Genomic DNA, 12,997 nt, shown 5'->3' on the forward strand with positions numbered 1-12,997 from the left:
GGAAGGAAAGAAGGAAGGAAGGAAGGAAGGAAGGAAGGAAGGAAGGAAGGAAGGAAAGAAGGAAGGAAGGAAGGAAGGAAGGGGAAGGAAAGGTTGCTTTCTTGATGAAGACAATAAATTTAAAGATGACAGGATCGGTGTGCAGAAGTTGGCTGGAGCAATGGCTCCGTGTGGTTTTCAGCTCTGACTAGCAGACTTCACAAAAGCAACTATTTGGGGCCAAATTTTGAAACGCAGCATTTTGTTCTATGTGCCAGATGCACACCAATGGCATGTTTGTGAGGAGTGCAAGTGATGTGCATCAATTTTTTCAGACCCATCCAAGTCCTCAGCCATACGCATCAAACAAAACCCTTGCTGCCTTCTGGTAACCTACACCTTCTTAATCATGGAAGTCTCCCCGACCTGTATGTAGGACTGGGTATCGGGGATCTAGTTTTCCATGGGCATTTAAAGTTAGCTCTCTTGGAATCTAAGCTTTGTTTGGGCATTGGGAAGAAACTGAAGTTGATATCCTGGCTTTAGTTTGCTTTTTCTCTACAACCATTTATTGAATCCTCCATTTTGTCCATTCAATGGATCATTAAGCCCCATGCCCTGTCAAGTTTATAAACAACACATGAGACATCATTCCTGCCCACCAGAGGCATACAGTCCACTGGAATTACTTAATTGATTATTAATTAATTAATTAATGCACAAGGCAAAAATCCCAAGTGGTCAGATGGGCCCTACCATGCTCCCCCTCCATGGAAGTAAGTGCATTTGTGACACAAGAGAAAAGATGTGATTGGTGCTTTGTGTCCTTTGCTCGGTCTGGGCCCATTGATCCTTGGTCATCTGAACTCCTTGGCCCTGGTCTGGCCACTGGAGACACAGACCAATGTTAGTCTGCTGCCTGAACTGGTGCCAATAGATGACCTTGCACCTCGTCCTTCACAGTTTCACAGTACATCGAAGGAATATGACATACAACTTGCATGTCACACTTGGATAGCTCCATGCATACTTGGACAGAAACGTTTTAAGAAGCCAATTTCCCGTTCTCTAGAAACCATCAACTGGATGGCCCAGAATACTGACCATTTTAGGGTTTGCAAAGCCAAATCAGCTCCACCTTGAATGCCCTGTCCATGTGCTATTCTGGTTGTCAGTTGCTAGTTGTGGCTGACACATTTTCAGACAAAGAATGTGCCCAGCGGGGCAACCTTAATCCAGAATCCCCTTAGGTGCCTCTGGTATATCTAAAATGACTAGTTCCAGATAAAACCTTATGTGGCCTCTGATTTAACCAATAGGGATGATTACTTCTGCCTTTAATAACTTTTTAGAAGGAAAGGGGGAGTAAATTCACCAGAGCCAAAGGAACACATTAAATAAACATATTTGAATTGAATGCTTAAGAACCAGGATTTAGAGCTGGGTAGGGTTAGACAATTATTAGCCAGCAGAAGAAAGAGAGAGAAAAGAAGAAAAGGAAGGAAGGAAGGGAGGGAGAGAGGGAGGGAGGGAGGGAGGGAGGAAAAGAAACAAGGAAAGAAAGAACAAAAAGAAAGAAAGAGGATGAGGTAAAAGGATTGGGAAGATGGAGCTGGAACATGATGAGTACAAGGCCAGCCTGGACTACAAAACATGTACTCATTCCCTTGCTCATGTAACTGTAACCCCTCTGTTCAACATTTTATACTAAAAAACATACAAAAAAACCAAGACTTTCTATCTCTAAGTACAAAGAAACAATAAAAAAATAAAGCACTTCACACATGGCAAGTTCTTTTTCTTTCTTTCTTTCTTTTTTTCCTGCCAGTCCTGGGCCTGGGCACTGTCCCTGAGCTTCTTTTGCTCAAGGCTAACACTCTACCACTTGAGCCACAGTACCACTTCAGCTATTTCTGTTTATGTGGTACTGAGGAATCGAACCCAGGGCTTCAGGCATGTGGGGCAAGCACCACTAAGCCACATTCCCAGCCTGGCAAATTCTTTTGTGTTGTTCTTGTGGCAAGATACAGAAAAGGAAGTGCTTACAAACTGTTTAGGTTTTTTTTTCCTTTTTAATCTTTTCCCAATAGAAAGGAAATTTAAGGAAGGACCCAGTTTTCGCCTGTAATTACCCTGTGTACTTGTAACTTTGTGTATCTCTTTTTAACTTAATTTAGTTCACTTAAATCGAGTGTTGTGGGTAGGATATAGTGCATCAAGTGCTGACACTGAGCCTGTATCACTCAATTCAAACCCAGACTTCATCACTTCTGAAGTATAGACACATACTTCAGATGCCTTAGTCCCCAGAATGGTACCACACTGCCCAAATCAACTGGCCATGTTCAAGATGGAAGGCCAGTGCAGAGCTAAGCTTGGCCAGTGCCTCACACAGCAAATTTTCCAGGAACATCTGGGCTATCACCCGACACTCTGCACCAGCAGCAGCAGCTGTGTACAGATAATACTTCTTCACCCTGAACCTCAGCTCAGACATAACCTGCTCAAGAAGATGCTACTGACCTTGGACAGGCTCTGTAGAGCTCCATCTATTTCCCTCTCAATCTTTTATATTTGACCACACATGGTCTTAAAATCATTCTCTTTATTATACATTTTTACCATTCCCCTACCCCCATCCTCTGCCTCATGCCAGAAATTCAGCTGCTCTGTCCATTTCTACAAATGTAATTATGTAGCCATGGTTTCTTAAAAAAGATGAGAGAGAGACATTAAGTGATACATAAAAAAAAATCCCTTCCCAGATGCTCCAACAAATCTTTCCAAAGTAGCCAACATTAGCATGTACATTTATATCTTGTAGAGAGGAACTCACTTTCTAAGTTGATCAAGTCCTGTGCAAATGGGTTTGACTCTGCTGGGCCTCATCTGCACACACCCATTTCACTCACCTGTGCTGCTATTCTTATAATCATGACCACTCAGGGTATCTCGCTACTTAAAATCTCCTCCCAGAATACCCGTTACACCATGCACCCCAGATAGTCCCCTTTGGGGGAGACTGACCCCTTTCTAGTTATTTCTGCTGTTATGAGCAATAAGCGTGGGAACTGCATTTGGGTCAGCCATTTCTTGAACATTCACATACTATCGCAGAAAGGGATCAGTACAGATGTGTTTACAAAAGGAAAGATACACATTAGTGCACACATCACCCTCACTTTTAGTAGTCGTTAACATAAATTCCTCGAAATATTACTGCTGGGCAAAAAAAACATGTGCAAATTTAATTTTGATAAATAAGAGCAAATGATCTCCAAGGAGAACATTGCAAATAGAACCCACAGAACTCCATTTATATACATTAGGAGGCCTGTAAATCTGAGCTCCTTACCTAAATTTTAAGTTCCTTTAAAGCACAAGAGATTATTTTGTGCTTTCTTGTGTGTTCTCCACAGGGCCTACCATGTGGATTTTCAAGTAATACATGCATATTCCATATTTATTTTTCAATAAGTAATGTGCCAGAGTATAAATAGGTTTTAATTTAGGAGGTAAAAAAACAAAAGGCTTGTAATTTCTTTAAGAATTATGTTAATGTTAACTCAATTAACAAGAGTCCACAAATAGAAGATGTAGACAGTGATTGGGGGCAGGAAGGGGGGGAGGTGTAGAGGGACAGTAGGGAAAGAGAAGCTGTCAGAGGTGTTTGCACACAGAAAACCCCACAGTGCAGTCTACTTCAATGTTTGCAATAGCAATCACATTCAATTTATGATTTCTTTGGTTCTCTATAGCTTTTATATAAATGTATAGCTTATCTTTTTTTAATTAGGCCAAGTGTAAGTGGTTCTGGTTTCAAGAATGCTGGAAGAATGTCACTTAAATTCTAGAAACTCATTGACAAACTTCATTTGTGAAATTCAGTTTCAAAGTAAATCCATTTAAGGAGCTTTGTAAAAAGAGGCGAAAGGACAGCTCAGATTTTACTCCTAAACCTGTGTGTAATCAGGGATCCAGGGTCAGTCACCCTGGGTGTGGATGTCACCCCTAATGGAGCCCACATTGTAGCCCCTGAAAAAAAAACCTGCTAAATGGCAAGCATTCTTCACCCTGCGGCTCTCTCCTTGAAGGAAATTCTAAAAATGACGGGCCTAGTTGTGGAATGAGGAACATCCCACGCTCTGCCACTCCTCGTTCCAAAATTAGACTTTGTCACTGATCTCAATGGTGGCAAAAAATAGCTAAACAGCTCCAGGGAGGACCCAAGCGGTCTCCAGGCTCTGCTGCTTCCCCTGCAAGAAAGCAGGCAACTGGAGAGCAAGCTAGCTCTTACTCCCATCTCCCATTGCATTCAACAGTTCATCCTCCTCCTAATTCTCCAGGCCCACCCCAAACTGACACTACCCCCCTACGCACCCGCCCCATGTATAGCAAGCGATGATATGCATTGAATTTGAAAAGTGGGAAGGTAGAGAAGGAACTTTAAGACATAAACTCACTGCTACCAAGCCTGCTAAAAGAAAGGAAGAGTTTTTGCTTTTGGAGGCATTTTGGTTTTCTTAGATAGAACTGGATATATATTTTTTTCTGAAATCTCCTGCTCAGTGGGAACATTAGTGCTCTAATACCCCTCACAGGAGTGAGGCAAATTGTCCCAGGAAAAGGGATTAGGAAGAGGAAAAAAATCCTGATTTATGGCTGTCATAACCATGAGGTCCGCAGTTACAGGCCATGATCTTTGAAGGCAACCTATTTCCATGGCTTTTCTAGGGCTGACTGGCCACGTGCATGCTTTGGTTCATGGAGCACTGTCTGCTTTCAAAGCCAGCAGCAGAGCATCTTTAAGTCCCCATCACTACCCGGCCTCTGTCTGGCTCTCACTCAGCCGAGTTCCACTTGCCTGTTACAGCAGCTTTTTTGATAATACGGCGCCCACCAGTATTATTATTATCTTATTATCAGTATTATTATCATCTAGGACATGTCTTCTAGAGCACATCTGCCAAGTCCCTCTTGACATAAAACCTGATAATCCCTGGTTCTAGGGATTTATAGATGGACATCTTTGTGGGACCTCTATTCACCTATTCTGGGTCACAGGATGACTCTGTAGCTTTGTGCTAGGACATGGCATCAGGTGGATGAAGGTCTCATGGGGCCGTCCATCTCTGCAGGCTTGACAGCCTGACCACAGTGACAATGACCAGTGAGCTAGGGCTTCCTGATAATGAGGCTAAGGCCACAGGTGAGCTTTTCCACTCTCCTCCAATTGCAACCTCCCCTCCCTCTCTCCATCTCTTCTCTCCCTCAGCCATGCATCCATTCATCCAACCATCCACTGACTTATCAATGGTGTGAGGGCAATTACCAGAAGACAATACAGCCAGATCCATGGGTAGATCTACTCTGTATTAGAGAAAATTGCACAAACGAACCCCAGTAGACAGGCCAGCAATGTTGTTTCCATCTCTTTTCTCCCTAATTGAGCACTAAGTACCCATGGGCTAAGCTTTTCACAGGGCCCAGTTAACTTACTTGGAGCTCCAAATCTCACTTCTTGCATATACAGCAGGGTGTTCTCCCTTTAAAAGTGCATTTATTTTTATAGAACTCATGAAGCAGACAGCAAATTAACAGCAAATGACATTATTTTCTTGTTAAATTTGCAAAGGGATGATCTGAATGAATTACACAGTCTTGATTAATTTTTAGTGGAAATAATGAGGAGGTTGAAAATGGAAAAACACGTGCACGCAAAATCTGCCTTTCAAGCACCAATTTATGCTAATTATGGCCTTATAAATAAGGTGATTTTACAAAAACTTCTTGAGAAGCTTAAAAGCATCTAATGTGCTGGCTACATAAGTCTAATGCAATGTGCTTCTCTGTACATTTTAAGTGATTTGCATTCTACTTCATGGCTTTCTCATTCTCCCTCTCTCCATCTACCCCTCCCCCATCTATCATCCATCCATTCATCCAACCTTCCAGTGACTTACCTATCTTACAACATGCAAAACTGATCCTCTAAAACTATCAAATGGAATCATGCTATACTTTCTCAATCCTGATTTCAGGTTTGCTCTACTTAATGACAGACACAGAGAGAGAAGGAGACAGAGAGACAGATGCAGGAGAGGTGAATGGAGAGAGCGAATGAAGTTGAATAGGGTCAAAGTACATTATACGCTGATAGAAAAATAGCACAATAAAACCTGACAAAATTACTTAAAGAAGAGGGAAAGGCAGGGTGAGAGAGAGAGAGAGAAGAGGCAGTACACTAAAAGTGTGTATCAAAATGTTATAATAACCCTCCTTGTAAAACTAAGTATGCCAATAAAGTCTTAATGAAAAAGGAAACAATAAACAACTGTGCAAAAGAGAGAGTGGGAAGGAGAGGAAAAAAGAAAAAGAGATGGAAAGAAGGGAGGAAGGAGGGAAAGAGGAAGGAAGAGAGGAAGGAAGGAAGGAAGGAAGGAAGGGAGGGAGGGAGGGAGGGAGGGAGGGAGGGAGGGAAATGGATGTGGTTTTTGCTAGAAATCATCAATCCATTACTAGGATCAATACATATCCACTCATCTGCTCAGCTGTTGATACCAATAGTGACAAAACCTTGGCTATCACAAACAGTAAAAATAACAGCTACCTTCCACATAAATTTATTACACAGTCTTGAAAGTATTGCAAGCATACCTCACTGAAAGCTGCAGGAAGACTCTACGATAAATACTATTTATTACCTTTCTCATTCTTACAAAGAAGAAAAGTGGAGCTTGGGGAAATGAAGAATTTTGTCCTTCTCCACAGGGTTGGAATAGTTCAGTGTTAGTGCTGGAATTAGTTCTGCTGCATGGGAGAGATTCTAAGTCCCTCACTGACCACACTGACCTAGCTCCCTACATTATCTGTGTCTACATTACCAGCATTGTCCATAATCATTTTGCTTTCCCCAAAACAGACAAGTAGCAGAAGAGAGGGAGAGAGATAATAAGTAATTGGTTTGCATAATTGAAGACAGAGAAATCCTGAGACCCCCCGCCCCGCAGTCTGCCGATGGTGAAAGTTCAAGTACAAAGTGGATGATGAGATTTCTCCTACTCAAGACATGGAACAGAGCCAATTCTCTCTCGGGTTCTATTCAAGCCTCCAAACTGATCGTGCAAAACTCCCTTAGATTATTACGGGGGGGGGGGTGATGTGCTTGGTTCAGATGAGCAGTGTCAAGGATATTCATCAAGAAACACCCTGAAGCTCACTCAGGATGACATTCTACTGAATATCTGGTACCCCGTGCCCCACACTTGAGTACCCCACTTCACTCATGTGAGGGAAGCCTCACAGCATGGGGTGCATTCACTAGTCCAATGAACATACGTCCTTGCCAACAGCAGCCTCTGGCCTGCTGCCTGTTTTTGTGTCATCCATCATAAGCAAGAACAAATGTTTTGTTGGTTTTTTAAATACATACTTTCAGATGGTCTTGGGGGGGGTAGCCAAAGGAACAATACTTTATTAAATGAGCAAAGGGTTTGAAACACTGTTTTTAGACAGGCATTTTGAGCCCACCATCACTGTCATATCTGCAAGGTTTTAATCCCCATTGTCCTAAAACCCCAGCTTGCACTGTGACAGGTCACTGGGGAAAAATCAGGGTCAGCTCTGGCACAGTCACATCTTTGATATGCTTTGTCTCCTCATATGCCTTTAAATCCCTCTATTCCAAAGGCATAAATCATAAATATTCAAACTACCTGAACCTTACCACACCAAACCAGCTCACTTTGATTTTATCCCTTTCCAGGTATTTACAACTATAAGTGTGTGATTGTGTTCACTTAACAGAATTAAGGAATTTAAGATTCCTTGAGTTTATTTTCCTTCAAATGAGAGACTAAGATATCATAATACTTTGTCTGATCTTTAGTCTCAAGAACTAATACAGTGTGAAGGAGAAGTATGTTCTTAAGCCAGTAGAAGTATTGCAGAACTATGTTCTGAATAGATATTTCTCACACACACTATTTGTGTTACACTAAAGCACCAGCAACGCATGGCTATGTCAGCCCCAAACCTGTTGCTATTTGAAATGCAGGTAGTTCATTCCCAACTGTTACCAACTCGACTATATTCTTGATGAGCTTTTCTCATTCCTTTTGGTTTCCCTCTTCTCTCTTCAATCATTTTTACTTTCTTTCCAGCTGCTGTTGGCATTGGAAATAACTTCTGCCATAAGTATCTATAGATGTTGACATACATTCAAATTGATTTTAAGGTAGACACCCACATACAATAATCACAAAGAAAACAATACATGATCAAGGATGCCTAGTTTTTACCAACTGGCCACCTAGGACAGCATCTAGTCCCCATAGTACAGATTGCTGAGTATAGAAGGAAACCATCTGCTCAGATCATACTGGCCAGATTGTTTGGCACCAAAATTACCCAAGTACACTCTCCAAGAAGACACTGAGTGGGAAGGAAGAAATTCCACACGTACCATTGAATTTTTCACGCTCTGTAGCAAGCGCTCATGCTGCTCCGCGATGGCCAGGGCAGCCGAGTGGACCTTTTGGTAGATGGCCTCGCCGTCTCGCGTTTGAAAGATGAACAACCCTTCACCAGTCTCACACATCCTGAAACGACAAAGAAGCCACTGAAAATCCAGCTCCCAGGAGTCCCAAGAGCTAAGATCTCAGGCCCGTTTCTTTATGCAATTAGTATGGTTGCTTACATTTACTAAACAAAGTGAACAGCGATCAAAATGTCCAAGTGTCTAGTTAATGACTAAACCCATAAGCAGGGAACCAACACTCCGGGATGAGTGATTTTTTTTTAACCACAAAGAAAAACCAAGGATTCCTGACAGAACACCTTCTCAAGTCTCAGTATAATCCATGCACTTCACCTTTCATTCCTGGGGAGGAAACCTGGGTCCCAGCATTCCTGCTCCTCCCAGCCCAGGAGAGGCTTCCCACCAGAAACCCTCCTGGGCAGCTTCAACCTGAGAGGATGATCTGTCTCCCTTCAATTCTGTTTTAACTCACCGTACCAACCAGAGCTTTGGGGATTCTCCTATTTCTGAAATCTCTGTTGAAATTGTCGCCCAACTTTTCTAACCCAGCAATGAATCAATGCATCGAACCTACCTTAATTTCTCCTAATGAGCATGAAGGTGTTGGATTATGAAGGACAAGAAAAGCTCTTCAGAAGAACTGCATGGGTTTGATCACTGATGTCAAACATTATGACGATGGTCCTGTCCACCCCAGACCATGAAAAACCAGAGGACCCAAACAAATGTCAGAAAAACTATACAATGGAAACTAAGCAAAGCTTCTGTTCAAGCTATTGTTGATTTATCTACTGCAGTACAATAGGCAATTCATGCAATAAAACAAGAAAAGTCTGTCCCTACCTACTTTTCCACAATACCAGGGCCATACGGCAATTTCCCACATAGGGAAAGCTGGTCAAAATTATCCCACCTGAATTTTATTAGGAAGAGAAGAGGAAGAAAAAAGAAAACAAAAGAAATAGCTCTTTCAGTACATTAATATAAAGGATTTGCTCATGAAATTGATCATGGGATTTTAGTCATTAAGTCTTTCTAATCCAATGAAGAGCTAAAACTCAACTGCAAGGCAGTCTCCATTTCCTTTATGAAGATATCCTACAGGAAATACTTTAACCCCTGTGACCCCCTTTCACCCATATATCAACCATACAAACCTGACCACCTTGTCAAATATGAATACATGAATTCATGAAGAGGAAGAATTAACCTTACTGATTCTTTAAGAATGGAAAGCAGGAAGCTGTTTCTCCTAAGGAAGCAGACATTGTTTATTTTCCTACTTAAATGGCAAGCTTAGACTAAGAGGTATAAAGCTATCTGTTATTGGAAACACTTGTAGGACAATGGATTAGTATGAACTTTGCAGTTATGTGTCTCAAGCCTGGCAATCCAGTGGTTTTTAAAGGTTGTATTGAACTGCAATCCACAGAAGAAATAATGCTTACATTGTGGCCCGGTGTGTGTCTATCTATTTGTGGATCTATCACCTTGTAAAAATGCTGATGTTTTCTTTTCTATCACTTTTTTAACTCAGGTAGTAGACTGCTGAGTCTGTATTATAACCTAATCACTGGCAAGATCTACACTCTGAAAACCATTCTTTTATCCAGTTTCTACTTTTGATAAAAATAATGAATCCACACTCTTTCTTCAAGGACATTTAAGTTCCTAAAATATTGTGATCTAAAACAAAGGAAATGAAAACAAGTACACTATCAAAAACACTTTCCTATGCCTGAAATTTTGAAGACACACACACACGTATGCACACATGCACACAAAAGCACACATGCAGACATATTCATACAATCATATATGTGTGTATACATGTGCACATACAAATACACCCTCTTGCAAGCATATATACACACATACACACATATATACAGATCTATAAGCACACATATTACATAAATATACACATACACACATTTACAGAAAGAACCAGGAGTTACATCCTCAAAGCCCACCAGAGCTCAGGCAGTGGAAGTGACTGGATAAATCTGCTCAGACCATCAGCATCATGGAGCAGAGGAGTGAGGTAAACAGTGAACACAGGTCTTGTTCAAAGACCACAGCCAGCCCGCAGCCACAGTGAGAAAGGTATCTCCAGTGAAGCCACAGTTTCAGATTAAGACAAATCTTTTTCCTTATTTTTATGTTGGGACTGGGGTTTGAACTTAGGGCCTTGAGCTTACGAGGCTGTCTAGGGCTGTTATGTTGAGTCACACCTCTGGTCCTGTATGTGCTGGTTACTTCTGAGATTGTATTTTGCAAACTTTCTGCCCTGCTGGCCTCAAACTATGATTTTCCTTCTCTCAGCCTCCCAAGTAGTTAATATTAGAGGTGTGAGTTGAGGGAACTCATCTATGTCACCTAAATTCCAACGGCTTGATTAACCAGATCTGTCCACGAGGCCCCCAGAGTGGTCAAAAGAGACAAAATGCATGAAGAGCTCTGAAATAGAAGAGAAATTAGATATCTCGTTTGACTGCGGGGACTTTTGTTCATCTGTTGGATAGCATGTGTCCTTCAATAGGACAGCATGACCTAGGAAGATGTGAAATGAACAAAACCTGACCTTCCCATGAAGTTCCCGAAAGGTCCTTCTAGCTTCCTCCCACAGCTCTTCCAACCTAGTCATCGGCCCTTGTATGGAACTATTTGATAAGCAGCTTTACAAAGCATTACAATGCTTCTGTAGGCCTTCACCAAATTATCATAAAGGGCTAATGGCCTAAGGCAGTAAGAAGAAAATGGGAATAAAAAGAAAAAGAAAAAGCTAATGGTCTTATATAACCTAACATAGCAATGTCTGCTTCTCCTCTCTCCAGAAAACACAACACAGAATAAAAGATGAAAATAGCAAATCTCCGTACTTGATTTCTTAGGGACCATTTCCTTTTTCTGTATCTTTTTGCTTTTAACCCTTGTCAAAGATCTTAGCTGAACATTTACTTTTTTAGTAACTGGTAAATTAGAAGAGATTGAGATGTGTATAAGATCTGCCAGAACTGATTATAATTTTTGCCCATAGTTTTAGTCAAAAGCATAAAAAAAACCTGCAAAGAAATGACTTAATCACTATCATTAAATATTATCACTATCATTAAATATTATGCTTTTGTAGCCTAAAATCATCCCACATTCTGGAAAATACAAGGTTAGTTCCTAGCGCTCTGGATGGTCACAAGAATGAGTCTTGTTCACAGCTCTCTCTTACTCAAGAGTCATGGCCTTAGACAAGCTCCACCCACTCTCCCCAATCCCAGTGAGCTCAAATGGAGGAGGTGGCAAGGTCACCCTGATCTCCTGGGTTTTAGTTAGGAGAGCATGTTTTGTACTTAGTGAATGCTCTGGCATCCAGTGAGCGCTTAATCAAAACGTGTTGTCCTTGTCATTGTTCTAACCTCTTTTTTTGGCATATGTAGCCATTTTACTTCACAGTTAAGTTGGTTAATATTTTTTTAATTGTAAAAACCCTGTATAGAGGGGTTACAGTTACATGAGTAAGTAATGAGTCCATTTCCTATGGAGCATTGTTACCCCCTCCTTTGTTTTTCCCCTACTATCCTTTCCCTCCCCACCTCCAAATTCCTCCCTCCCTGGCCAAAGTTATAAAGTTCGTTTTCAACATAATGTCTTGTACATCCCATTGTTACAATGGGTCATCCTGTATCCTTGTTTCAGCATTTTGTTTTTTCCCTTCCCCGCCCCAAATTAGAAAAATGTCTAACCTTCTAAAAGTATGGAAGCCAAAGAGGAAGAACACAGGAAGAAAGTCCACCTATATCTTGTCTGGAAGGAACGGTGGGTGACCACATCCCAGAACAAGAGCCTGGAATCACGATGATGAAGATGAATGGAATGGAATGGAATTAAATGAAATGGAATGGAGTGTGTGGCTCAGCAAAGAGTGAGTTGCCAAATGACAGCTTGCTTTTGGGTAATCCACCAGCATACCTGAAGTCAGAAGTGAGGACATCTTGGGGAATGTTCTCTCTAATTCCAGTTGTCCAACTCCATGCAACCCCCATGGGTATTTAAGACTGCAAACCAACTTCATCCCTCACTATGCCCCCCTCCCCACAATTTGTTCTGCTCAGTCACATCAGCCCCCTGGCTCCATTTTCTTTTCTATCCTCTTTCTGGATATAATGCTTGCCCTCCAGATCTAACGTGGTTCATTGTTTCACTTCTTGTAATAAATTCCAACATCATTGAGCCAGGAAAATCAAACCCTACTTCATGTGTTTCATGAAGGCACTGAATCCATTACATTTTTTTTCAAATGTAGATCACTGTCTTTACCCTTCTCCTTCATTGTGTAAGTTTCATAAGGACAAAGAAGTCTGGTCCACTGTTCTACACGCCAGGCAAGTGGGGTGAGGGGGTGGATAATGGATGGACAAAGGAGTAGCTCAGGTCACCAGGCCTTTCTGGAGCTCTGCAGTATCAACCCACACCAAAAGGATT

General features: G+C 41.5%; 1 protein-coding gene across 1 annotated transcript in view; it reads right to left on the reverse strand.

Moving 5' to 3' along the window:
• Positions 1–12,997, reverse strand: part of Dok5 (docking protein 5) — a 65,564-nt gene that overhangs the window by 16,959 nt on the left and 35,608 nt on the right. Inside the window, exon 6 of the mRNA XM_013024296.1 lies at positions 8,444–8,579. Coding sequence (XP_012879750.1) covers positions 8,444–8,579 — 136 coding nt within the window. The remainder of the gene's footprint in view (positions 1–8,443; positions 8,580–12,997) is intronic.

Source organism: Dipodomys ordii, unplaced genomic scaffold (assembly GCF_000151885.1).
Source record: "Dipodomys ordii isolate 6190 unplaced genomic scaffold, Dord_2.0 Scaffold75, whole genome shotgun sequence".
Taxonomy (NCBI): domain Eukaryota; kingdom Metazoa; phylum Chordata; class Mammalia; order Rodentia; family Heteromyidae; genus Dipodomys; species Dipodomys ordii.